The sequence below is a fragment of the Dromiciops gliroides genome, chromosome 2 (genome assembly GCF_019393635.1).
Source record: "Dromiciops gliroides isolate mDroGli1 chromosome 2, mDroGli1.pri, whole genome shotgun sequence".
Classification (NCBI taxonomy): Eukaryota; Metazoa; Chordata; class Mammalia; order Microbiotheria; family Microbiotheriidae; genus Dromiciops; species Dromiciops gliroides.
Genome location: NC_057862.1, coordinates 382,750,117 through 382,774,739, shown reverse-complemented (window position 1 = coordinate 382,774,739; position 24,623 = coordinate 382,750,117). Strand labels below are relative to the sequence as shown.

At 37.7% G+C, this 24,623-nt stretch overlaps 1 protein-coding gene across 3 annotated transcripts in view; it reads left to right on the top strand.

The window, feature by feature from the left end:
• Nucleotides 1–24,623, top strand: part of CDK5RAP2 (CDK5 regulatory subunit associated protein 2) — a 153,807-nt gene that overhangs the window by 115,270 nt on the left and 13,914 nt on the right. For all 3 annotated transcript variants that reach the window (XM_043983832.1, XM_043983831.1, XM_043983830.1), the window contains 7 exons: nt 4,961–5,009; nt 7,191–7,369; nt 10,261–10,380; nt 14,947–15,063; nt 18,847–19,036; nt 19,314–19,435; nt 20,251–20,496. In XM_043983832.1, the coding sequence (XP_043839767.1) occupies nt 4,961–5,009; nt 7,191–7,369; nt 10,261–10,380; nt 14,947–15,063; nt 18,847–19,036; nt 19,314–19,435; nt 20,251–20,496 (1,023 nt within the window). The remainder of the gene's footprint in view (nt 1–4,960; nt 5,010–7,190; nt 7,370–10,260; nt 10,381–14,946; nt 15,064–18,846; nt 19,037–19,313; nt 19,436–20,250; nt 20,497–24,623) is intronic.

The following is a 24,623-nucleotide window of genomic DNA, read 5'->3' as shown; positions in this document are numbered from 1 at the left end:
GGAAGGATCAGCAGTTTTGTCAGTATGGTACTACAAAGATATAGATTGCAACCTGTTTAAGACTTGCTGTTGCTAAAAGATATTTGAGCTGGAAGGGACCTCAGAGTCCATCTAGTTCAGTTCCCTTCTTTTATTGATGAAGAACTGAGGGCAAAGGAAAGTGAGTGATTTGCCCAAGATCCCCCAAGTAGTGAGTGGCAGAGCTGGAATTTAAACCCATTTTGATCAAAAAACGTACTATTTTATAAAAGGGTAATAGAATATAAACCTGTATTTACATATCATTTAAGGCCATGACACCTTTTTTTTTTCCTGTTATCCACCCTTTATCTTCTTTGATTTCATCAACTGGGTCAGGAGAAAATTATTGGATCAGGGGAGTCTAGATCAACCTCTTCTCCCCTCTTCCCACATGTCTCCCCAATAGACCGTAACCTTGAGTCAGGGTCTGTTTCATTTATGTCTTTTTATACTTGGCACTTGGTAGTTTTATTAATGATTAATGATTAATTCATGTCTCCAAGAAGTCATTCAGCAAACATTTATTAAGTGCTAGTTATGTTTTAGGCATCATGGTGGGTTCTGGGGATACAAAGACAAAACTGAAATAGCCTTTGCCCTTAAGGAAATTCCATACCATCAGGGTAAGCAACATGTACACACACACACACACACACACACACACACACACACACAAGATGCAGATAGAGATGTATAGATATATCTGTATCTGCATCTTGTATTTGAATATACATAGCTTAAGCCTGCACTAAGACTGTTGGCATCGTGTGTGTGTGTGTGTGTGTGTGTGTGTGTGTGTGTGTGTGTAGGAAAAGGGAAGAGAACTGTGTCCCTAAAACCAGAGAAGAGAGAGAAGGTGATCCAGGAGGGAGGGAGGGAGGGGGAGGGGTGGTTCACAGTCCAGATGCTGCTTAATGGTCAAGAAGAATGAGAATTGAGAAAGACCATTACAGTTGACAATTACAAGATCATTGTTAACTTTGGAGAGAACAATTTCAGTTGAATGATGAGGCTGGAAGCCAGACTGCAGAGCATTTAGAAATGAATGAGATGAGGAGAAGTGGGTGCCACCAAGTGTAGGGACCTTTTTCATGACATCCCTTCCTTAGCTGAGGAAGAGAGGAAAGAAGTCAAGACCTTGCAAAGATAGTGCAGTCTAGTGAGAATTTTGAAGTATAGGGGAGACCTGCTGGTACATGAAGGTGGCAGAAAAGAACCAGGAGATAGGAAGATGAGGAAGGTGTTGTCCATTAGTAGTAGAGAGGGGATGATAGTGAGAGCAAAGTCTGTTGGAGAAGACTAGGGAGAGAGGGATCACAGTTTCTTTAATATGAGCAACACACACACTTGTCCAGGGGCTGAGGGGACCACAGCAATATAAGAAATCATTTATCAAGTAGCTTTCCATATAATTCAGGGGGTGCAGCTGACAGTTAACAATGTAACTACCAAAAATCTATAGCAGTTTGCCACTGTTTACAGAATAGTCCAGCTTCTTTATTGGCATTTATGCCCCTCCTCCACAGTCTTGCCACAACCTACCCTTTTCAGGATTTTTTCAGGTTCACCTCCCACTGCTTCCTTTTAAATGGCAACTAGGTGGCACAATGGATAGAGCGCTGGACCTAGAGTCGAGGCCTGAGTTCAAATCCTGCCTCAGACACTTACTAATTATGTGACCCTGGGCATGTCACTTAACTGCAGTTTTATCAGTAAAATAATGGTAATAAGAGCATCTACCTCCCAGGGTTGTTGTGTGGATAAAATAAAATAATATTTGCAAACCTTAAAGTGCTATATAAATTTTGGCTAATAAATGAGAACAAGTATATAAAAGTTTTGTAAACTGTAAAATGCTAGCCCCAGGTATCAAGTATTGTTTTTTAGTATTATATGAACCTACTACTCCAGTCAAACCAGTTTACTCCTTTCTGTCTTGCATTATCCTTATTCTGGTTCTTTCTTTCTTTTTCTTTCTTTCTTTCTTCCTTCCTTTCTTTTTATCCTTATTCTGTTTCTTTCTTTCTTTCTTTCTTTCTTTCTTTCTTTCTTTCTTTCTTTCTTTCTTTCTTTCTTTCTTTCTTTCTTTCTTTCTTTCTTTCTTTCTTTCTTCTCTCTTTCTCTTTCTCTTCTGCTCTCTCTTCCTTCCTTCCTTGGTAATTGGGGTTAAGTGACTTGCCCAGGGTCACACAGCTTGTAAGTGTCAAGTGTCTGAGGTCAGATTTGAACTCAGGTCCTCCTGACTCCAGGGCTGGTGCTCTATCCACTGCGCCACCTAGCTGCCCCTATCTTCCTCTTAACAGCTTTGAAATTGTCTACACTATTTATATGGCACTTAAACATGCTACCTACCTTGTGTGTTTTTTTTTTCATGTATGCATGGTTTATCTTCCCTACTACTGTAGTGATTCAATTATAGGTTGTCCTCCTTGAAAGGACAAAAGATAGGTATATGCTGAAAAATAATACCAATTACATGTGACATTTAGGTTTTAGTCAAATTAGATTTGGGGAAAATGTATTCCCTACTTAAGTTCTTGATAGGCAGACCTTAATTTTTCTTTCTTTTGTACTTCTCAAAGCTTCATATTTTGAATATAGTAAATACTCAATGTTTCTCAATAATAACAATTAGTACAAGGTATAACAAATGCCAAATAAATGGTAGATTATAGGATCATTCATATGGGGACTCCTATAAAAACTCAGATGAATTTCTCACAGTGGGCTTAAAGGGTTGGTGAAGGCTCAGTGGATGAAGGTAGGATTTGAGCTAGGCTCTGAATGATGAAAAAAAATTCTTATTTGTAGAAGAAAAATTCCAGGTGGGGGAATATGTATAATATGTTTGTAATGGTGATGAGATCAGTTTGACTCTTGGAGTATATTAGGTTGAAGGTGAGAAGAAGGTGGAAGTAAGATTAAATGTGTATGGCAGGTTATCAAAGGCCTTGAATTCCACACTAGGGGATTTGGATTTTGTCCTCTAGAATTCAGTTTTTCTTTTACTTAAATCATGAGGGTGACATGATAAAAAATGGTGTTTTAGTTTCTTAGATGGCAGCAGGATGAATCAGAGGTAAAGAGAGATACCATTTAGAAGTGTTACCCTGTACTTGTCCTAAATAAAGCCAGAGAATTTAGATATTTAAGAAAGACTTTGTTGTGATTGTTTTTTTCCAACTTCTTGGGCTAGTATGACTTGCATTGGTTCTATAGCAGTTTAACTAGAGACTGAGTGATTGGAGAAATGCTTTAATGACTCATATCCTAACACGTAGAACAGCTCAACAGATGGTAGCCTATCACCTGTGCGCAGGCAGCTTTAACCAAAACAATTCTGTGCATTGGTTGAAATGATCTCTCCTTGAATAACACTTTGTCACTTTGTTTTAAAGACCACAGTTGTAGTAGAGAATTGGAATATAATTACTGTTAAATTATTGAAATCCCTTCAAAGGCCTTTTCCTACAAGCAGTGGGAATAAACCAGCATAGTACCAAATTACCAAATTCACTGTGACATGGTGGCTTTTCTTTATTGAACAGGGGATAACTTAACACCATCTTCTACTTTAAAAAACCCCACCATATTATATATATCAGAGCCCAGTTGTGGTACAAAGTCGGCTAAACATTATAGAGGTGGACTTTGGTGTTTTCTTGCAGGGGGCAAGTTTGTTTTTCTTTGTCTGGTAGCCACTTAAAAACAATTAATTTGTAGGTTTGTTTCTTAGCACCATCAACTTCCAATATAACTTTGATGCAGTATAACTTTGAACCTGATGCAAAATTCTGTCTCTTGGTTCCTAACTGGGTCAGAAGAAAGATGTGGGAATAGACCACGTCATTACTTTGAAAATTCAAACAACCTAGTCAAACTTAAGAGTTTTTCCATTGAGGCAAATTGAAAAGGATACACCATAGCATAAGGGTCTCCCAGCAGCAGATAAACTTCCCTGTGGAATGGTATGCTCTGAAACTTTGGTAGATATCCTAAGCCATTTGTTAATGCTAGTCAGTGGGAACTGCTTTAATTATTCTTAATTTTAGGTGTCTAGCGGTGGAGTGTACTGCTGAGAGAGGCAGTGAATTTTCTCCTGGTGGAGGCTAGGTAGGTTGTTGTAAAGAGGACTCTTAACTTTGGGTAGGGATTAGACCAGATGACATGAGATACCTTTCAGCTTTTTTGATTCTGGTAGGTTCTCAGTAAATCCTCTTTGATTGACTATGATAGACAGCTTACACAGTGGGTGGGCCCTCTTAGCTAGCTTCATAGGCTGCTGGTCGGTACTCATAGCGGTAAAGAAAACCTGACATCAGAGCACGTTCAACTCTTCAGGTTTTGTTTCTGTTCAGAAAGGTGCAGAACATTTTCCTTTCTGAGTTTCACTAATTGCCTTTGTGTGGGTGCTGTTTAGTCACAGTCCTGCATCCTAGGTATAGCTCTAGGCCTCGTTTTTTAAAGTTTTAAAGAACTCAGTTTGAAGAATTCTGAATTATGCTAACATAAAATGTTAGTCTCCCTGAAATCTCACTACATTTGCTGCCTCAAAAATGGCAAATAAAAATATGAAAAAAGAAAACAGCAAATCTTGTCACCACCTGCATTTTAGAATCTCCTTCCTGTCCTGCAGACTGGACAACATAAGCTTTCGAACCAACTCCAGAAATGTATTTTTTATAGATTTATCAATGCCATCTACCCCTGCAGGGAGTAATTAAGAATTGGTAATAAAGTTGGTCCATCTGCAAGGGTTTTATTTTCTGTTGTATTGTTGGTGACTCTTAGACATGTACATTAAAGAATTGGAATCTTAAAGAAAATTTTTAAACGAGCTGTTTAGCTCATTTGAAAATATCCACAAGGGGAATGATTGTAGAACAAATGTTTTTATATGAAACATTTTTCTTCCACCTAATGGATTTTTCCTTCACAGGAAAATCATCTGATACAGAAGTGGGCAAACGTAATGAATTAATCAAAAGGTAAGTTCATAGCATTTATTAAAGAAAATCATTCAAAAACACAAGCTTCATTTTAACTGTCAGCTTTTCAATGAATGGGTGTATATTCCTTATTACCTTGTCCCAGACAATATCATTTCTTAATAGTGACAGTAGTACATTCAAATATAGTAAATATTTATTAAGTACCTTCTATGTGCAGGATGCTGTGCCATATTCTGAAGGAAATAAGACGTAGTCCTTGTCCTCATGGGGCTCAGTCTGGGGTGGGGTAAACAGGAATAAGGGAACAACATAGAGGTCACTGCTAAGATAGAGTGTTACATTGTACCTCTCTAACATATTAATCTGAAGTCGAAAGAAAAAGGTCATTGATGCACAACTCCAGTGCTGTTGTTAAGAACCCATGCTGATGTTGTTCAGCTAATTGTAGAGGTGCACCTTGGATGAGAGGAGATGATCACAACTAGCTCTGAAGGAATATTTTTATACAAGAAGTTCATGGTATTGACTCCTGACATGCTTCTTTCTTCTCATGGTGAGCCTTCATTTGGTAAACCAAGTGAAAAATAAATTAAAGCCTTATACTAACATCAAAACCAAAATTCACAAGGGGGCAGCTAGGTGGCGCAGTGGATAAAGCACTGGCCCTGGATTCAGGAGGACCTGAGTTCAAATTCGGCCTCAGACACTTGACACTTACTAGCTGTGTGACCCTGGGCAAGTTACTTAACCCTCATTACCCTGTCCCCCCCAAAGTCCCCCCAAACCCAAAAGGTACACAACTTGTCTTATCCTGTTTCCTTCTTATAGGTCCCTCAAGTTACTTCTGGTGTTTCTCTATGATAATTGATTGTTTTGATTCCAGATTCATTATTTATTATCTTTCTGTGTTGTGATCAATTAAAATCTCAAGGTTTCCTTTTTCTATCCCTGTTGTTAGGAAAAGAGTGTTGGACTTTGTCAGGAGATTTGATTCAAATCCTGACTATGTCAGTACTGGTTATGGGATTACTTACTTTGCCTCTTAATCTCAGTTTCCTCATCTGTAAATTGAGGAAAATAATACTTGCACTGTCTCCTTACAGGGTATAAACCTTAAAGCACTACAAAAATGTGAGTTGTTATTGTAATAATTCCCCCGGTGTTCACAATACATTCCCTTTTTCTAAGTCACACTGGATTGTATGATTGAGAATAGTTTGGTTTTTTCTAACCTAGGGGTTAGCCTGTATTCAGCCTTTTCTATAGGCTATATTTAGGCCTTCATTAGCTCAAGGGTTCTTAATGTGAGATTCATGAACCTGTTTTAAAAAATATTTTGGTAACTGTATTTCAATATAAATATTTCCTTTGGAATCCTATATATTTTTTATGCATTTAAAAATATTCGGAGACAGGGTTAACAGGGGTTAGCCTGTATTCAGCCTTTTCTATAGGCTATATTTAGGCCTTCATTAGCTCAAGGGTTCTTAATGTGAGATTCATGAACCTGTTTTAAAAAATATTTTGGTAACTGTATTTCAATATAAATATTTCCTTTGGAATCCTATATATTTTTTATGCATTTAAAAATATTCGGAGACAGGGTTAACAGGTTTCACCAGACTATCCAAAAGTTCATGGTTAAGAACCCCTGCTTTAGCTAATTAAACAGTTCCTTTCCTATACTGTATACTTCTGAAAACAAAGAGGAAGCCTGAGGATTCAACATACCTTTTTTGATGTAACATACAATTTATTTCTGCTGACGAATACATCACAAATTTATTTTGATCCCATAGATAGTGACCATCTCTCTGGAGGGTATTTTCAAGGAAGGAAATGGGGAGAAGTAAAAGACTTAAAGAACTTATCCCCTGGGAAGATAGTGATGGTTGCATGATGTGGATATGTCTCTGCCTCTCTCAGTACCTTCTTTAATGTGAAAAATGGGAATAATTATATATGCGATGTACCTATCTCTCCAGATTGTTGTTGTAAGGTTCTAGATTGTGGAGATGTAGTGTGTTTTCTCCATAAGGGCACAAAGGAAATATATAACGCTACTACTGTGATTCATCATGATAAATTAAAATGTTAAGAACCATGTTATAAAATGTGATTTATCTGTTTACAGCGAATGTTGATCTATATTTGAGATTATCTAATAAAAAAGCATTATTATTTTAGTCACTAATCATTTTGTTTTCAATACTCAAGGCCTTCAGAGGATGCCTCGGTATACCAGAGTCTTGATGATAAACCAGCCATGCTACCAGCCAGTCAAGTACTGTCAGATTATGAAATATCAGAAAAGTCCTCCTTCGATTCTGGAGAACATAAACAAGATAGTGAGGATATAGACAAGAGTTCTGTTGTGGCTAACAATTTTTCTCAAGGTAATTTTATTATGGTAAATTACATAGTGTAATAACTTAAAGAAGAAAAATGGTTTGTAAATATAGTTTTGAATAACAGACTCACAAGTACAAAACCACCTCATTTTAATTGGATGTTGGTCTCTTCTGAACCTGAAAACTTTTTTGTTCTAGATCTTTATTGTTGCAGTTATTTAAAAACCATATCCATCAATTTTACTGCCTTAGTATAGTTCATGAGTGAATGAGGTAATGTGAACATAATTCTTTGGTCACTATCATTCAGTGTCTAAAGTTATCTATAGATAGAGAAGTAGGAGATTATAAATAACAACTATGTGTAGGTGCTGATACATTTCCATTAAAAGTATGGTTTTAAAGCCCTAGCTTTGGTTGGTTTTTGTTTATTTTCTAAAAATGGAGTATCCTAAATCATTCTAGTTAGTTCAGATTTTTGCTTATTTAAGTTTTTAATGGCTTCATCATTAACTGAAGAGGTCACTGTTTACATACATGTATTTTGAGTTATGTAGTTCACTTGTCCATGTAACCAGGGCCCGGGGCTATCAAATTGCTATTCTCTCATCCACTGTCTTTTCAGCATAGACATAGTGGATAGAAAATGTTGGTCTTTTTTTCATTTATAAGATGTGGAGGTTGGTCTAAATAAATGATTATGAAGGTTTCTCAGAGGCAGCCAGGTAATGAAGTAGATAAAATGCCAGGACTACCTGGGTTCAAATCCAGCCTCGGATACTTAGTAGCGGTGTAACTCTGGACAATCCACGTAACCTCTCTTTGCCATGGGAAGAATAATAATAGTGTCTACCTCCCAGGATTGTTGTGAAGAACAAGTGAAATGCTATTTGTAAGTCACTTAGCACAGTGCTTGGCACAAAGCAGCAATCCTCATGGGGCAGCTAGATGGCGCAGTGGTTAAAGCACCGGCCCTGAATTCAGGAGTACCTGAGTTCAAATGCGGCCTCAGACACTTGACACTTACTAGCTGTGTGACCCTGGGCAAGTCACTTAACCCCCATTGCCTGCAAAAAAAAAAAAAAAAAGCAAAAACCAAAGCAGCAATCCTCCCTCCCTCACACTCCATGTTCGAAGGCTTCCTCCTGGCTCTGGCATTTTCAGTTCCAATGTCCTCTTTGTGTGTCAACATTGTATAGTTCTCATTATGGAAACTCTGACATGTCACATGAAAGTACTAGCTAATGTATGGCCTGTGACAATGTCAGATATGTCACAGTATCCCCCAAATATTCAGTTTATTTGATATTATTGAAATATTTGGAGAATTGTACCCTTCTGCCCCACCCTGTATTTTTTTTGGGGGGGGGGAGGGTTGTTAAACATGTTCTTGGTGAAACTGGTCTTCACTACTCCTGTTTTACAAATCTTATTTTATTCATTCAGCATAAACCTAATGTTAGGGTCCTAGTGTGTGCTGGGTACTGGAGGAAATACAAAGACAAATTAGATACAGGTGCTAATTATAGGCTCTTTCAGTGCTCAGTGTTGCATCTTCATTCAGATTAGATTCTTGTCATCTCTCAGTAGCTTATTGTGTGGTTTATAGGCCAGAAGGATGAGGATGATCATGGGATTTCAGAACTGGACGAGACCTCAGATATCAACTAGCCTCTGTTTTATAGCTGAAGAAGCTGAGGTCCAGAGAGGGAGAGTAACATCCACTGTTACGTTAGTCCAGAGACTAGTGAAGCCAAAGCAGGACAGATTTTTCTCCTTTTCTAAAGTCCAGTGTAATATTTCCCTCTCTGCTGTTAAGGCTACATAATTAATAAGTGGTGTCTAATTTGATCTAGAGAGCTTTTCCTTAAGGCCAAGGGATGATTACAATTCCTAGCTGAAAAGTCCCACTGGAAGGTGACTTAGAGTAATGACTACAAAAAATTTATTACCCCCAAAGCCAGTGGTGTATGACATGGATAAACTGGCAAATAAAGTAGCAGTTAAAGCTGATAAGTTCCTGACTCATGCTGAACTGAAAAGCAGAAGGAAGAAGAATTGTAGAGCGGCCAAGCAAGGAGGGAAAGGTATTGTACTGAGATGGAATTGGCCCTTTTATTGAAAGCAGAGTACTTAGGTATTGAATACATCACATCCTTATATATTTTGTACCAAATTACTTGGAACATTTCTAGTGTTAATGGAAGATGGTTGCAGATCTGGGAATTAAGTAATCTCGTGACCATTCAAATTCATATGAAAATTATTATTTAATTAGGAAAAGAAATGTAACGTTGTGCTACTTTTAAATGAAAGTAATTTTGAAAGAATTAAAACTGGGTCATAACATTAGTGTAGTACTTTAAAACAAACATTACTAAGACATACTGAATATAACCTAATTAATATATTAGATACATTAGTGCTTCTTTTGGATACTTAGTGTGATTGTGTTTTTAAAAAAGTGGTTCCAGAAATCCACCTATAGACAATGTTCACTTTCTTTCTATTGGTTTTGGAAATATTTGGCTTCATTAGGAGAGCCCTGCAATCAACTGTGATGCAACCCAAGCCATCTTGAAGGTGATCAATTTCCTTCATCATCAGGAAGAATTTGAATTAATATTTGATATGTTAGAAGAATAAAAGGCTACATTAACATTTGCATTAAAAATGTAGCTAATATAATTTTTCCATATGGTGTTAAATGGCTTCCTGGTGGATTGCACTAGGGTACCATTAAAGAAACATGTCAATTGAAATATGCCAACTATGGGATCTGCACAAAAGAACAGAGTAAATGCCAGTTGCTGACTGTCTTTTAGTTGTAGGAGATTGTTTAGATTTTCAAGTTAGCACTTACTGCATAGTCCATAAATTATTCAATTTGTTAGGGGCTTCAGTCTTTAAATAAAAAATGCCCTTCCTTCCTTTAGACTTATTAATGGAACATCTGCAAGAAATTCGAACTTTGAGACGACGTTTAGAAGAGTCCATTAAAACAAATGACAGACTGCGGAAACAGCTTGAACAGCAAGGGGGTGAACTTGAACAAGGTAAAGGAGGACAGTCTCACTTGGTAATGCTATTCTTCAGATGACTCTTTGGGGAAATAGTCTTAACAGAGAGTTAGGTATGGAGTTAGCAGGGTATAGTGCAAATGATATTGGGAGTCACCACATTTGATGAGTTTTTGCTTCATTTTCTGCTCCATATGCCATGTGACCAGGTGGAAGTTACCTCCTTCCTGGGCCTCAGTGTCCTTACCTGTAAAATTTGATTTGATTAAAAATCTCTGATGATTCTTTCAGCTTAAGGAAACTGACTGTTTTTTTTTTTTTTAAACTTCCCTACCCAGTTTTTGGCTTGAGAAATTGGCAGACAAATAAGATCATAGTTAGTTTAAAACTCTGCATTTGAATCTAGAGTAAGACAGATGAATTTTATTTAAAAAACAAATTAAATATTCTTAGACACCTGCCACTATAGATTACGAATTGAAAAATCTCAGTCCTACTCAGTGACCCCAGAGTCTTTAGCCTTTACAGAGGTGAGGGGCGATTTTGGCTGATGTGACAAATGGTGAACAAGATGTTTTTCAGTATTTTCCTTGAAAACATGGCCTTTCTTTAACTAGGTAGGTTTTAATAGCAGGGAATGTTGTGTGACATGCAATTACTTATGCTTTCTTCTTAGGCCACTCTGCAATTTCTCTTTTGGGTGGTTGATTGATCTGTACTGTTAGTCATAACAGACATAGGAAATGAATATGTGTATGCTCATTTATATTAATTTTCAATAATACCTGGAGGAGATTCATTGAGTTTTACATATTTCTTTAAAATCTAGTTATAGAAGTATTATTGTTGTTATTCTGGGCCTAAGGAGCTAGAAACTTAAAACAGAGCTGACATGTTTGTGAGAATAATTCACTATGTCCAAAAGACTGACAAAAGGCATTATTTTAATATTAATTTTGGCAGAAGGACTTGCTAGGGGCAGCTAGATGGCTGAGTGGATTGAGCAGTGGCCCTGAAGTCAGAAAGACCTGAGTTCAAATATGACCTCAGACATTTAGTAGCTATGTGATCCTGGGCAAGTCACTTAACCACTGTTTGCCTAGGAGGCAGCTAGGTGGTGCATTGGATAGAGTGCTGGGCCTGGAGTCAGGAAAACCTGAGTTCAGATCTGACCCTGGGCAAGTCACTTAACCTCTGTTTGCCTTAATCCACTGCATAAGGAAATGGCAGACCACTCCAGTATCTTTGCCAATAAAAAACCCCATGGACAGTATAATTCATGGGGTCACAAAGAGTCAGATATGACTAGATCGACTGAACAAAAAATTTTTTTGGAGAGACAAAAAATATAAATGCATACACATCCATTGAGAACTTCTTAACTTGAGGGTAGGTTTGGCAAGGTCTTAGATCTCTCTAATGTTGACAAATAATAATAATAACACTATTTAGAGATGCTTTTTTTTTTTTAATTTTTTTTTTTTTAGTGAGGCAATTGGGGTTAAGTGACTTGCCCAGGGTCACACAGCTAGTAAGTGTTAAGTGTCTGAGACCGGACTTGAACTCAGGTACTCCTGAATCCAGGGCCGGTGCTTTATCCACTGCGCCACCTAGCCGCCCCTAGAGATGCTTTTACTAACCAAGGGAGAGTTTGGAAAGGCTGACTCCTATTTATGAGCTCTGCCCCAAAGTAGAATGGGCTGCCTGGGGAAAAATCAGTGGGTCTTTCCCTTTTTTGGTTTTCATGTAGAGATTGAATGACTCCTCAGGGATGTTGTAGAAGGGATTCTCTTTCAGATATAGGGTGGACCAGATAATAACCTTTGAGGTTCATTTCCAATGCTGATATCTTTTGATTCTGTGAACTAGCTGACTCCTTTAACTCTTTAATACACAGATTCAGTCTAACCTCTGTGGAACATACCTGTGTATCTTCCATAGCTCTAAGCATTGTGGGAAATAACAGTAGCATGTAATGATAATATTAGGTTACATTTGGATAGTGCTTTATGGTTTATAAAGTACTTTTACGTGTGTGTATATACATACACTATTGAGGATCAAATTATATATTTATATGTGTGTATGTATATGCGTGTACACACACACACACACACACACACACATATATAAAATTTGATCCTCAGTAGTCCTATGAGGTAAACACTAAAAATATTCTCTAATGATATATGTCAAGTACTTTGTAAAACATGAAGTACAGTTGAGGACATTGAAGCTTGAGAAAGAGCTTGTGTGTTACTTAAGGCCCACTGTTATGTTGGGGTGGCTGGGTGTTTATTTACAAATAGAATGGCTACAAGGTGAATATGAAAAAGAAAACGTAATGTTTGTGTAAAACAAGATAATCAGATATTTGCTAAGTATGCTTTGTAAGCCATGTCATGTACATTGGGTGGTTCAGAGAAGCAAGCATAGGACACAATATATACCCTCAAGGAGTTGATAGTTTAATTGGGGGGACAAGACATACACACAATCAAAGATAACATAAAGGCAGTTTATATGCTACGCTTACCTTGTAGTTATTTATGTGTCTTATCTGTGCTCCATTTACCCCTTCACTAGACTGTAAGCTACCTGAGGTCTGCCATACACCAACTGCCAAAGATAGTGGCTGACCATGTATCCTTGAGTATGCCCTTTTATTCTCTGAGCCTCTTTCCCAAGAAGGATAAGAGTACTTAGACTGCCTACTTAAAGGACTTTTGTAGGCAGTGATAAACCTTGAAAACTGTCAAGCTGCTATAATAATATGAGAAAGAATGTTCATTATCATCTTCCCAAGGGCCTATATAGTGCAAGACCTTGTACACAGTAGGAACTAAATCATTGTTGAATGGAACTTTAAGCAGTAAGTCCTGTGGGAGTCAAGTGTCTATCCCAGTGCCTTGCCTATAGAAAGTGATTGATAAATATTGAATTTAGAAGAGGGAGAGATCACTTAGAGGTTGGGTCATTAGGAGAGGCTTTATTGTAGGGCAGAGCTTCAGCTGGACTTTGAAAGTAGCCCTTAGGCATGGATAAGGATCAGTGAAAAAGCAGTTATTAGGCACTTTCTGTGTGCCCACCATTTTACTAGGCCTTGGAGGTACGAACTGAATGAATTGGGATTGTTCTCTCCTTCAAGGAGCTCTTGGCCCTCTAATGGAGAGAAACATCACTTACAAGAAATTCAGCTGTTGGACAAATGGAGAGGCATAGAATTCCTAAGACAGGAGCTGTAGCAGAGGGGCAGATATCAAAGCCCCAAAGGCCTTAGGTTGTCAGGAAATCAGATGACAGCACCAGGGGTCTGTATTGCTTAGAGGGAGGACAGGTGGTAAGGTCATGAGGACCTTAGGAGTCAGTGGTAGGACAAATGCACAAGGCCTATTGGGCTTCCTCACTGTAAAGAATCGTGTTTGTGATTTCTCCCATCCAAACTATGTGAGCAGTGAAGTAGCCCAGATGGGATCTGGATGGCCCAGTGAATACAAGTGAAGAAGGCACCCCTAGTGATGGCAAATCTTCTTGCTCCCCAGGGTCTCGGATGGATTCTGAAGTGGGCAGGGCCAGTGAGGAGACAAAGGCTTGAATGGAGCTGTTTGGCAGTAGAATGGAGACTGAAACAGTATTAAAAACTGTTCCATGCCAGGTCCATCAGCAGGAAGCAGCTGCCTAATATGACATAGTGTATCTAGGATTGCAGTAGATTAATTTTCCTAGAAATAGGAGCAGGGGTGGGAGATTGGGGAGAATAAGTGCATCCCATTTAAGATTTTACAAGTGAAAAAAAAAGGTTCTTATTTTAAGAATCTGTGGTGTGGTATCCCAAACAGAACTCAGCTTAACTGCTTCCTTCTCTAATTATTTTGCTATCTTAGTTCTTAATGGTCAAGAGTATTGCCTTTGTCTTCATGAAGGGCATCAAAACCCACAATATTATCCTATATTCATTGTAGCATTTTCTATTTGACAGCTAACCTATTCCTTTCCAGGAGAGTGACTGACACATTTGAGGATACTGAGCATGGCACCTGGGATTAGGCATAGGAGTAGGTGCAGTGTGTTGCAGCTGCTCAACAACACATTTATCCAACATGGTGAGGCAGCATTCAGGACCCACTTAGCACCTGCCTGTCAGTCACTGCTGAAGGTGGTACAGCCAGAACATAGTTCATCTTGAGTGAGCAAGCCTGGCTGGCTTTTAGTAAGTGTTAATCTAAGGAACAGTTTACAGCACGGTGATTTTCCAAGTACTGGGGACTGAAGTTTGTCCTGAAGGATTGGTTACTTATAGTGCTGGTTGCCTATTAGTTCTGTAAGATGTCTGTGCATAAATCTGTAGCCACTTTTATCCCAAGTCTAGGGGAGACCACGGAGGAGCTTTAGGATTCCCATCAGCTTTTTGGTTGAAGTTTTCTTGAACTGTCCTTTGAATTGTAGGGGTTATAACTTTCAGAATAAACAGAAGATAAAATATATTTCAGAACCTTATTTTTTTTCTCCCCCAAATTGTTAAAATTATTCTTGTTTAGAAAGTTTAATCTCTACCGACCCAGGGATGATTCATAAATGACAATTTTATGTATATATTTATAGGTTCTGCAAACATTTTTATTCATGGCTCGGAGCAACATAATACCCTTACTTCAGAAATTCATTTCCTGAGGAAGCAAAATCAAGCCCTCAATGTGATGCTTGCAAAAGGTTCACGAGGTAAAAATTAGACTTTTTTCCTAAAGAAGTAGTTGGCAGTGATGGGCACTAATGTTTCTTTTGTATGTTGAACCATATCATATTATGAAAGTGAAAAAAACCCACCCAAACAACCTGCTGACATCTGAAGATAAGCAAGATACTACTCTAAGTAAGATATAGTAAGATACTACTGGTATCTGAACACTTTGCTAATTTGAAATTGACTTGCCATTCTGAACTGGAAATTTGACTGAATCTGGACTCTCCCGGTGATGAAACGTAAATGTGACAAAAGAGTCTTCCTCATTTGCTATTTCTGTACTTTGTTTCACTTGATCTTGTGTGTGTGTGTGTGTGTGTGTGTTGTAACCTTAACGTGAATTAATAGTGTGTCATAGTAGTCCAGAATCTGTGATCTTAGGCTGCTTTAGCAAAGGCATAATATATAGAATGATAGAAATGCTGTTGCGCTATCTTCTGCCCTGGTTAGACCAATCATTAGTGTAGTTTTTGGCTCCAGGGGCCATATTTTAGGTTTAGGTTAAAGGACTTCTTAATGATTAGAGTTCTCCAAAAATAAAATGAGGAGTGTATTAGGAGATAATGGATTCCACTCAACTTGAGGTTTTCAGGTGGAAGCTGGATAACCTTTTACTAGGGATACTTTAGAGGGGATTCCTCCTTTGATTAGATGACCTCTAAGGTTCCCTTCAATAGTGGGAGGCATAGTCATATATCCAGGAGAGATTCTTGGTCTTGTTCATATAAATTGGGGGATGGGTCTTTGCTTACATATCTCTTCTCAAAAGAAAGCATCATTTTTTTTCAGCTCAGTTGTCTTAAATTCACTAAAGTGACTTTACTGTGGTCATCATGAGTGATCAGGTCTCTCAGCCTATCTATAAAATAGCAAATGAGACTTCCTTTGGTTTAATGGGAAGAGCCAGAGATATTGAGCCAGGAGTGTTGGACTCGAATCCCATAGCTGCTACTAATGAGATGCATGATGGCCTCTAAGAGCTTCCATTTCTTCCTTCTCTGTAAAATAAGGGAATTGGACTTGGTAGTCTCTAAGGATTCTTCCAGCCTTTAAAAAAAATTAAAAAAAAATTTAAATAGTATTTTATTTTTTTTCCCAATTACATGTAAAGATAGTGTTCAACATTCATTTTTGTAAGATTTTGAATTCCAAATTTTTCTCCCTCTCCCCCTCCCAAAGCCAGCAAGAAATCTAATATAGGTTATACATTACAATCATGTTAATTATATTTCTGCATTAGTCACATTGTGAGAGAAAAATCAGAACAAAAGGGAAAAATCACGAGAAAGAGGAAACAAAAAACAAAATAAAGGTGAAAATAGTATGCTTCAATCTGCATTCAGACTCCACAGTTCTTTTCCTGGATATGGAGAGCATTTTCCATCTTGAGTCTTGGATCATTGTATTGTTGAGATCAGAGCCAAGTCTATAACAGTTGATCACACAGTGTTGCTCTTACTGTGTACAGTGTTCTCTTGGTTCTGCTCACTTCACTCAGCATCAGTTCATGGAAGTCTTTCCAGGTTTTTCTGAAATCTGCCTGTTCATCATTTCTTATAGCACAATAGTATTCCATTACATTCATATACCACAACTTGTTCAGCCATTTCCCAGTTCTTTCCTACAACAAAAAGAGCATCTAAAATATTTTTGTACATATGAGTCCTCCTCCAATTTTTGCGATCTGTTTGGAATATAGACCTAATAGTGGTATTGCTGGGTCAAAGGGTATGCATAGTTTTTTTTATAGCCTTTGGATCATAGTTCCAAATTTCTCTCCAGAATGGTTAGATCCAGTCACAACTTCACCAACAATGCATTTGTGTTCCAATTTTCCCACATTTTCTTCAACATTTATCATTTTCCTTTTTTGTCATATTAGCCAGTCTGATAGGTATGAGGTGGTACTTCAGAGTAGTTTTAATTTGCATTTCTCTAATCAGTAGTGATGGTGAACATTTTTTCATCTGAAAACTGCCTTTTTATATCCTTTGACCATTTCTCAATTGGAGTCTTCCAGCTTTTATATGTGTGTATGTATGCATACAAGTACACACACATACACACATACACACAGACACACAGACACATGAGTATTTATAAAGAAGGAATCTTGGTTAGGTGAAGGTTGGCTCCTGAAATGTTTTCTCAATTTTGAAATTTTTCTGCCCCTCTTGTCTTCAGCTAGAACTCTTCTTAATATTTTCTGGCCAATGAGGTCAATAGTCCTGCCCCAGTTGAAGCAGAGCAGCCTTGTAGGTCTGAGTTCTCCAGTCTTGTAAATCCTCGGTTTTTAACTAAACTCGATTCTGATAGCTCTGACCCTTAGCTCTTGAATCTCTTAGTTGAGCCATTTCTCTTTTCTCCCTTAAAGCCCAGATCTCTTTCTTCCTTATTGATTAAATGGGTTCCCAATCAGAGGATTGGAAGTCACTCCAATTTAATCACTCTAGAGAAATGACTAAATTATCATTTCCTTCCCCTGCCCCCCCATACTTCATTGTATATGCAAGAAAGCAATTTGCATTGAATGCATGGCATAGACTTTTCTTTGTAGCACAAAGGAGTATTCAAGAAAGGACTTGGCTACACAGAGTTTAGCTGATATTGTTAAACCCAAATAAAATGAGGAAATCATACTATAAAGGTCTGACTCTTTTCCCATTTGGCCTCTGTGGAACAATAAGACTCTTGACTGTTTAGAGTCACAGCTAAAAAGATAAAGAGCAAGCTGACTTATTTACCTCTCAGCTTTCCACAATGAAGTTTTAAATGTAGATGAGATCAATAGCTTGTTTAATTCATGATGGCTGCTGTAAATCACATGAGTCAGTTACCTGTTGTATTTTTCCTCATTGAGTGCCACCTTCAAACTAGAGGACCTGCTGCTGTTTAACTCTTTCCCTCTTCTACCCTTCTGTTCTGGGAATAGATTGTATCACCTCTCAGGAGCCTCTGAAATGAACACAAGTTCAACTTTTTGCTGATCCAGACTTTTTTATTTGGTTCTTAACCTCTGGGAAATAATTGGGCCCAAGAGCTGTGGCAGGACACTGGTCCAAGGAAACATTTGTGTTCCCCACCCTCTCTATTACTAAAGAACACCTCAAGAAGTGAACTCTCCCCCTTGCATGAGGGTATCTTTTGTGATGATAGTATATTTCATTTTTATAATGGGTTACAATTTATAAAAGTATTTTTTTTTTACAACCCTAAGATAGGGAGTGCAAGTATTTTTTATTCCCATTTTACAGAGAAGGAAATTGAAACTAAGTGATATTCATCATTGGAAAAGGTAATTTATTGGCTACTATTCTCATGGCCTCTGAAGATGAAGAAGCTAGTCAACAGTTGTCAATGTAACAGTCCTTTAGAATTGTTTGGTGTTAGCAGGCTTTCAGATCTCCCCAGCTTATCTTACCTTTATCATATAACGTAGCTGACTCTTTTAGTATATATAATCCATGCTCTCCAAATTTCTACTCATTTGCTTGTGAAGACAAGAAAACAAGATTTTCATGGCACATTATTTAATAGAAAATTAAAAAGACCAATTTATTCTAGTACAGTTGAATCTGGAGGTTTGATGCTGACAGATTTATCTAGCCAAAATGCAGATGATAATTAGAATACCAAAACCCTAAAAAGCAGATTAAACGTCTATTTTTACTCTTGGAGTACTTAAACTGAAGTATTGTATTTGGGTAATAAGTTTAAAAACAAATGGTCCCCATTATAAATGATATTGCTTATGTTTGCAGATAAACAAAAGGAAAATGAAAAATTACGAGAATCCCTGTCTAGGAAGACCGTGATCATTGAACACCTTCAGAGGGATTATGAATGTGTCAAGCAAGAAAATGAAAGGTTGCAGAAACAAGTCAGCGAGAAAGAAAAAGACAACAGGCATCTGACTCATGCAGTTTACAGCAGCCATCATGAATTAAACAGGTATAGATCTCATCTCCACTTAAACTTTCATTTTGGAAAGTTTTGGGGTAAATGTGTCAGTTTCCTCTATATGTTTGTATCTGAGAGCCTTATGTTCACAGAGGCCAGACCTTCCCCATAGTTCTGTACATGTTATAGTTCTCATCTAATTCAGGAATAATTGTAGACATATGTTGAAGGTGGTCCTATGAAATAGTCATTTGCATGTGTTTTATCCTCATGTTAAAATAAACCAGACTTAACCATCTTTTAATTTAACCTGCACTGCACTTTTTAGGATTCAGGCAGAAATGAAGGTTCAGCAACGACAGTATGCAGAGAATGCTAAATTATTGCAGTCACTCCGAGTTGAACTCAAGGTATATGAAAAGCTGGAAGAAGCAAACAGAAGACAGATAGGTATTTGGAGCCATGAGCTCATCTGATTTTAAATTAAACTGGGTCAGATTGGAGCCACACTGAGATGGAAGCCCTTATAGTAGAAGGATGGCATTGACACCCTTTGGCATGAGATGCTGTAATAAAGCACTGAGCTGGTGCTGGTCTTTTTTAACTGTCTCTCTTAGGCAGCATAAGAATGTCTTATGTTATTAGTTTATTTTCATTGGCCTCACATGGTCCAACATTTCTTTTATTGTGGTTTTGTTTGTATCAGGGCACTGTCACATGATACATTGTTCTTTATCCTTTCCTCTAAAAGATACTAAATTGTTGAGATCACTGAATTTCCTCAGTTTAAATTTTGAGGTGTTGGGCCTTTAAAAAAATGAATTTCCTAGATAACTTCTTCCAGCTGGAAGTTTGTCTTGCAAAGTGTCATATCACAATTATCATCTTCTCCTATAGTTGCTTTCCTTACCCCTTCTTTTGTGGCTTTTATGATACATGATGTTCTAAAAAATGGCCCTTTTGATTCGGTAATTCTAGCCCAAATAGATTTTATTACTCCTAGACATAATTTCAGATTTTGGTGGGCAATTTGCTAGCTTTTATGGCCAGAAGTGAAAATTAATTTTCTGCTCTTATTAAGTGTTTGCAATAGCAGCAATTATGTCTGCCAATATTTTTGGTTTTAATTCAAGCCATTATTTTAGATATAACTGGTTGTTAGTAAAGGGAATATACAGGTAGTTATGTCCTTAACTATTCCTGTTCCTGCGAAGACTGACATTTTAATTAGAAAAGATAAAGTCTTTTCTCACACAATGTCACAGAACCTAGACAAGATGTGTCAGAGGAATGCCGAAAAGAGCAAAACCATCTTCTGGACTTGCACGAACTCCTGACAGAGATACAGAATTTGCGGGTTCAACTGGAGAGAAGCATCGAGACAAATAATGCCCTGAGGAACAAGTTAGAGGAGCAGCTTTCAAAGGGGGAGGACACTATGGCTACAGTGTCTCCTTTGACTACGCCCAGCTGTCCCAAAAAAGAATGGCAGCTTTGTCCAGGAACCAAGGGTAGGACAACTTTTTTTACCCTAGTTCTTTCAGAATTCCAGCACAGTGGTGTATGTGTACCTGTGAATGTTTGAAAGATTCCTGCATCCTCCTGTTCTTCACCTGACTCAAAGTTTGTTGATTTCTGTGGCAGGCAGCGTGGTATAGAGAATAGAGTATTGCACTGGGAGTTGAGATCTCGGGTCTAGCCCTGTATTGTACAATAAGCTAGCTGCTTGACTTCAGGAAAGCTCCTTTACCTCTCTGATTCTTAATTTCTTTTTTAAGAGAATTTTATTAGATTGTATCTCCCGATTCCTTTTGATGATAACATTTTCCATTCTAAGGTTCTTACTCTTTTTTTTTAGATGCAACATTCTATGTTCTAAGGTATCTTTTGTTTTTATTGTTTTTTGTGGGGCAATGGGGGTTAAGTGACTTGCCCAGGGTCACACAGCTAGTAAGTGTCAAGTGTCTGAGGCCAGATTTGAACTCAGGCACTCTTGAATCCAGGGCCGGTGCTTTATCCACTGCGCCACCTAGCTGCTCCCTCTAAGGTATCTTTTACTTAACATCATATGACTTTTGTTTGTTTGTTTGTTTGTTTTGTTTTTTGCAGGGCAATGAGGGTTAAGTGACTTGTCCAGGGTCACACAGCTAGCTAGTAAGTGTCAAGTGTCTGAGGTCGGATTTGAACTCAGGTCTTCCTGAATCCAGGGCCAGTGCTTTATCTACTGTGCCACCTAGCTGATTTTTTAAGATGGATAATAGAGCCTAAAGAAAAGCAGACTGGATCCGGAGCCAGTATGTTGGGGGTCTAGTCCCAATCTTGTCACTCTGGGACTTTCATCAAGTCATTCAAATCTCTGTGCCTCCATTTCTTCATTTCGGGAAACTATTGATTTCCACTGAAGTTGAGCTTGGTTGTGTGATCAAAGCAAACAGAATAAATAAAGAAAATTGTAATAATCCCCTTCACTTATTTAGCACTTTACATTTTTAAAAGTCCTATGCTTCTGTTAGCTCTTTTGATCTTCACAATCGCTTTGTGTTATTATCCTTCATGCTACAAATGAAGAGACAGAGGCCCAGAGAGATTAAGTGACTAGTTTATTAGAGCCCTCTCCTGATTACTAGTCATTTGCTTTTCTTACTACATTGTATTTAGAACAGAATTGTACAAATGGGGGGGAAATCCTTTCACTTCTTTTATACTAGGATTCCTTAGTGAATTGTGCCTTAGCCAAAGGGCCCAAATCTCTCTGTACCAGGCTTGATCTTCATATGCTCTCAGTTTTGCCCTTTGGGAGTTGGCTTTCATGCAGTCTGTTTTCCCTACTTGAATGTCTACCCTATGAGAGCTGGCAATAGTGGGTTTCAGAGTTTCCAACTGTTAGTTGCAAAATACTACAGATTTTGCATGTGATGGAAACTAGGTTAAGCTTCCATAAATTTGGCTTAGCCAAAGGCTATTTACTCAAACATCTGTATATCAAGTGTAGCATTTGCTACAGTTGCCACTGTGTTTCCCAAGAACAATCAGCGAACACACTATGTAATCCATTTCTAGCCTTATATCCTTGAGGCATATTTTATCTTTATTTGCATCACTGTCAGACAGTAATGGTGGAGCCACTCCAGTTGGAGAGAAGTTTAGTAAACTGTTCACACACTTACTGGGCATATAGTACCCAACACAGAGCTTTGTAGATTTCACATCAGATCCAGGTAATTATCTATCAAGGTTATATTCTTATGTCACTTAGTTGCCCTGTATTGTATGACACAGACTTTAAACTCTGATCTTATCTAGAGAAAGGCCTGCTTCTTAGCACTGCAGTTTTCTTTAGGCAATATTAAGAATGGGAAGGGTTGGGCCATAGAATGTTAGAGGTGGTAGGAACCATAGAACACAATGTTAGAATGTAGAATGTTAGAACAGAAAGGAAATCTAGAATACACAGTCTTGTTTGTTTTTTGCAGGGCAATGAGGGTTAAGTGACTTGCCCAGGGTCACACAGCTATTAAGTGTTAAGTGTCTGAGACTGGATTTGAACTCAGGTCCTCCTGAATCCAGGGCCGGTGCTTTATCTATTGCGCCACCTAGCTGCCCCCTAGAATACACAGTCTTAGAAAATAGCATGTTGGTATTAGAAAGATAGAGTTCATTTAGTCTAACCCTTTTTTTTTCTTTATAAAAGAACTTGAATCCTAGAGTTAAATGGCTAGCTTGATTGTGCATTATTGGATCGTCACAACAATTTTGGGAGGTAGATAGGACACATTATTTTCTCTGTTTTGCAAATGGTGAAATAAATTGAGAAGTAAAATGATTTATTGAAGTTTGTATAACTAGTAATTGGTAGGGCAGATACTGGAACCAAAGTTGTCTTCTCTTATTTGAAAGCTTTAGAGGTTTTTGTTTGTTTTGGGGCAATATAGTCACTCACCATTTCACAGAACCATTGCTTTTGACAGACATTTTAATCAAAACTCAACCACACAGGGACTTATTAGTAACATTTTGAACACCTCAGTCTCCAACCTCTATGAAAGGGAGGCAAGTGTATTTTGTCATTTGTCCTCTGGAACCAAGACTGCTCATTACATTTAATTTGAGTTCAGAACCCTTTTAGTGTTGTTTTCATTTATGCTTTTGTAGTCATTGTGTATTTTCTTCTTGTTTCTATTTTCTTGTTCTATTTTCTGCATCAGTTCATATAAGTTTTCCTATGTTTTTCTGAATTCTTCATGCTCATTTCTTATAGTATAGTAATTTCCCCTTATAGTCATACACCAGAATTAGTTCATCCACTTTCTAGTCAATGGGCACCTGCTTTCTTTTCTTTTAGATGTCACAGTGCTGCTATGAGTATCTTGGTGTCTATAAATATTAGATGAGTTGCTTGATCCGAATTGGCAGAAGGAGAGTTGAGATCTCTCAGGCCATTCCCTTTTCTCTATCCTTTCTAGTGAAATTAGAATTCTGGATCAAAAAAATAAACTTTAGTCATTTTAATTTGGTTTTCTTTTAGTGATTTGGAGAATTTTTTCTATGGTTGTTGATAGTTTACATTTCTTTATATATATTTTTTAAACTTTTCATAGTATTTAACAATGTTTTGTCTTTTCTGATCAGAATTATGTATTCCTTTTTAGTTTGTGAATTCTTATCCAACCATGGTTCTGGAAAGCACTCCCTTCTGTTCTCTTCTAATTTTATTTTTTTATGAAGTGACCTTTTATTTTTAGATTGGAGTACCTATCATGTTGGCATATGATATAAGACTGGCCTAAACCTATTTTCTGTCACTCTGCTTTCCGGTCTTCAGGAAATCATAGATTTAGAGTCAGAAGGAACCATAGAGGTCATCAAGTCCAAATCTTTATTTTACAGATGAAAAAACTGAGGCCCAGAGAGGTTAAGTGACTTGTCCAGCTTCACACAACTAGTAAGTGTCTGAAGTGGGATATAAACCCAGATCGTCTGACTCCAAATATAGTACTGATTTCCATCGTACTGTGCTGTCACTCAGCAGTTCTTGCAGAGTCAAGAAACATTGTGAAAGTCAGGCTATTCTATTAGGTTGTTTCTATAGGTCTTGGTCTTCTAGTCTTAAAATGCCTTTTCGTTTTCCGGCAGAATTTCTGCTTCTTTCCTGTCTGTTTGACCTTAAACAAATTACTTCTTTGTCAGCCTCGGTATCCTCATTTGTAAAATCAGAGGAGTTTGGACGAGATGATTTCTAAGGAAAATTTGTAAGATGATTGTGAGGAAAATATCACCTACTTCCCAGTTTTGCTAAGATCTGGATTTAGGCTTTACTAGTGAGAAATTTATTAAGAATATCTTTAAAACTAATATGACTAAGATATTCTCCTACCAAAGCATAGAAATAAAATTTGGGAAACTGTGGATTAGAATAATTTTGTTGTCAGGCAGCAGTGTTTCTTCTTTTAGAGGTGTTTTTGAGATCCCTGTTTGAGTGTGCCACTTTTTAAAGATCACATTTAAAGGCCACTGGCTGCCTAGCCTTCTCAACAGCTGCCATGTGTTTTCCGAAAAAGCAAATGACTTCTTTAATAGGCTGGTACCATATAATTCTGACATCTCAGTAAGGCTATTCAACTGGGGCAATATTGCTTAT